The sequence below is a fragment of the Puntigrus tetrazona genome, chromosome 6 (assembly GCF_018831695.1).
Source record: "Puntigrus tetrazona isolate hp1 chromosome 6, ASM1883169v1, whole genome shotgun sequence".
Classification (NCBI taxonomy): domain Eukaryota; kingdom Metazoa; phylum Chordata; class Actinopteri; order Cypriniformes; family Cyprinidae; genus Puntigrus; species Puntigrus tetrazona.
The window spans coordinates 27463221-27466892 of record NC_056704.1 but is presented as its reverse complement, the minus strand read 5'-3'; the positions used below and the strand labels follow the sequence as shown (position 1 = coordinate 27466892).

General features: G+C 34.6%; 1 protein-coding gene across 1 annotated transcript; it reads left to right on the top strand.

The window, feature by feature from the left end:
- The first annotated feature begins 213 nt into the window (after positions 1-213).
- On the top strand, positions 214-3653 carry LOC122346626 (prolyl 4-hydroxylase subunit alpha-2-like). Its single transcript, XM_043241367.1, has 8 exons — positions 214-303; positions 454-722; positions 811-1029; positions 1133-1269; positions 1376-1552; positions 2714-2778; positions 2902-2998; positions 3113-3653. Exons 2-8 carry the CDS (start codon positions 509-511, stop codon positions 3179-3181), a joined length of 978 nt encoding a protein of 325 aa, XP_043097302.1. The 5' UTR covers positions 214-303; positions 454-508; the 3' UTR covers positions 3182-3653.
- The last annotated feature ends 19 nt before the right edge of the window (positions 3654-3672 follow it).

The following is a 3672-nucleotide window of genomic DNA, read 5'->3' as shown; positions in this document are numbered from 1 at the left end:
AATTAAAAAAAAAAAAATCAATGCTTTGCCTATATGCATTTTTTTCCCAATGTCCTCAAACAATGACATAGTATAACTTGTTTGCACATTATTTTTTATGCTCTAAATAATGTAAAGACTGTAAAGATTAAAGTAAAGATTTTTTTTTCCTAAAACTTTTTCCCGTGTCTTAAGAGGTTAATACATAACAAACGCTCCATGTTTTATAGATCAAATTGTACAGCTTTTTAAGACAACAAACAACCTTCTGCTGAGCTTCAGTCAGTGCATTGCTGCTGAAGAAAATGATGAGGGGATAAAGAGGTAAAACATTTTCATTATTACCTATTCCATTAATCCCAAATATTAATGTTTTTTTTATTATTTTTAAAAAGTACTACATTTTAAAACAGTTGATGTTTACAATCTTTTTTTTTTTTTTACATTACAACTTTTGATGAACCTTCAATCAAGTGCTCTGCAGAATATTCTGCTTTTTTACTATGACCCAGAGGACCCTGGAGAGTTTATGAATAACCCTGTGGCAGCTTACAAACTCCTCAGACAACTGAGAAATGATCTGATACATATTGTAGAATACATCCAACCGGGTCTTCAGTGTAAACGGTATCATGATGAGTTGAAGACAAAGATCCCACAGTGGTTGGATTTGAATGGTGCAGCTTCAGGACTGATCAGACTGCAGGAGATCTACAAACTCTACCCAGAAGACATCACAATCGGTGAAATATCTGCAGATGCAGTTTCAAACTGAATTTTTTATTTTTTGTTTCTTTCAAAAATCAGATTAAATCTTTTTTGATTTCACAGAAACATCTCTAAATGCAGATGAAGCTTACCATGTGGGGTTGGTTGCTTATTACGAGGACAAATTCCAGCATGCTTTTCTCTGGTTTATGCATAGTTTGAAAAGTTTAACAGCATACTCAAGCACTATGATGGAAGAACTGCTTCACTACCTTAATTTCTCGGCCTATTATTTTGGAAGCCTGCCTCAAACCTACTTTAGCCAGCAGCCTCTAAATCTGGGTGAGCTCATAGTGTCACAAATTTTAATGCTATTGTTATATTTGTGGTTCAAAGACAGTTTTATCAAATTGTTGTGATTTAAGGCAAACATTTTTTGCCTCAGATTCAACTACAGATAAAGTCAGACTTCAGCTGAATAGACTCCTTCACTTCCTGAGAACTTCAAACCCTGACATATTCGCACTGAACCCAGAGTCAAGTAGATATGAGACACTGTGCAGAGGAGAGATTAATGAGAGGGCGAGTACAAAGTCTCAAATTTCAATCACTATTTGACATTACATTATAAACCATCAATGCAAATCTGTGTGTGTTGACTGGGCGTTATTATATTTGATAAAATCAGACCTCCAGGAGGCAGAGGGCGCTGTCCTGTAGATACAGCACAGGTGGAGGAAACCCCAGACTGATGTATGCACCAGTGAAAGAAGAAGAGGAGTGGGACGAGCCTCGAATCATCAGATTTCATGACATTATTTCAGACCAAGAGATAGAGATCCTGAAGAACATCTCCAGACCTCTAGTGAATATCTATACACACACAAATCAAATTCCATTGTCAATATTATATAATTTACTACAATACTATATATATATGTGTCCTCTCCACTTTAGCTCTGAAGCCTTTGACTCTTTTTAGTAGACCACAGCTACCAAAAGAGAAATGCTATGTCATCCCGTTGGACTCGCACGCTTGCGTTACAATTAACTGAAATGTCCACCCAATTTGTTGAAATGCTTATTGTTGTAGATTTATTTTACCCTTGCTGGTCTTCATTTCCATATGGGCAAGAATCCAAACAAACAGTCATTAAATCCAGCAGTCATGTAATTGCACAGCGTGGTACAAACAGTAGCCAAGTCAAAAACAAACTTTAGGTTCCTATATTAGGTTCTATATTTTGTGCACAGCCACCCGAAAGTGACTCCTACTGGACATACATGTACATAACTCAAAGTAAAGACCGAAATGGCTCTTGCAGTCAGTATATTAAAAAAATTGTGTTGATGATGTTTTAATGTACTATTCAATGGGCAAAGGTGTGTGGACATCTTTAATTCCAGTGAAGACTTGAATGATACATGACATATTTGCTTCCAAATTCTTACATGGGAAGCTATTTATTTTCATGTATACATATCTGGAAAAAAATACTGAAAAACACTGAATACTAAATTTGGTATTCATTTTTGGTACAGCCGAAACACATCAACGAAATACTCAAATACGTGACCCTGGACCACAAAACCCGTCATAAGCTTCTGTTAAACCTGAATAAATACTTTTTCCATTGATGTATGGTTTATTGGGACCGGACAGTATTTGGACGAGATTCAACCATTTGAATAAAATCTAAATATTGAGAAAATAACCTTTAAACTTGTCCAAATTAAGTTCTTTGCAATGCACATTAGTAATCAAAAAATTTTAAAATATAGTTTAAATAAAGTTTTAATATAGTTAAGGTGGGCAATGTACAAAATATGTTCATGGAGCATAAACTTTAATTAATATCTAATAAATTTTGACTTTCATTTTTTTTTAATACTTTTTAACCATACAATGTCTTTTTGGCTATTGCTACAAATATACCCCAGCGACATAACACTGGTTTTAGGGTCCAGGGTCATAATTATATACATCATTTTGTATTTGACTGTTTATTTTTTTTTTGTGACCTAGCTTTCTAGATCAGAGGTTTTTCAAGATGGAAGGGGTGCTGTCTCAAAAGGCCGTGTTTCTCAAAGGTTTAATAAATATTTCATGAGAACCTCTCATTAAAGGGATAGTTCACTCAAAATTTAATTTTAGTACTATAAAAAATAGTCATACACTTATTACGCAACAAAAAATACTCACTGTATTTTCAGTGTTTTTCTACAAGATGATGACCCTGTGGATGCTCTTGTCAATCAGAGGATTGCAGATGCCACTGGACTCTCCATGGAAACAGCCGAGTTACTGCATGTAAGTCATTTTACGAGAACGAAATATGATCATGCACAGGCAGCATGTTTTTTTTCTGCCACCTGCAATTTCCAGTTCTGTAGTGATTGCATGACTGTTGGAATAATTTTTCAGGTTCAGAATTATGGGATAGGTGGCAGATATGAACCACATAACGATGCTTTGGTAAGTTCACTTTACTGAGACACAAAATCATGGGTTACCATGGATTTTATTCATTTACTTATTTGACTGGTTGGACTTATGAGTAAATATTGAATAAATAAATCTTCTTCTAAATTTAAATGTCACCTAGACACTGGAGGACAGAGCCTTTTTCAAGCAATTTGTTGTTGTTGTTGTTGTAAAAAAAAATTTGTATGTATTTGCTCCTCACTGAAAAAAAGGATTTACTTGAAAAAAGTTTGGAAACAATTTTCACTTAGAAAATGCTAGTAAATTTACAAACAAAATTTTTTTTGTAAAAGCTCATCCATAATTATTCATTTGCAAACATGTAAGTAGGGAAGAAGATTCATTTGTCTTTTACGATAACATGTCCACTCAATGTAATTATGATCCAGTTAAACACAGAGACATCAATACTTTGGTACACCCTACACCAGTGGTTCCCAACCTTTTTTAACTCACAGCCCACACAACCAAACACATATGTTTCCGCGGCCCACTGCAAA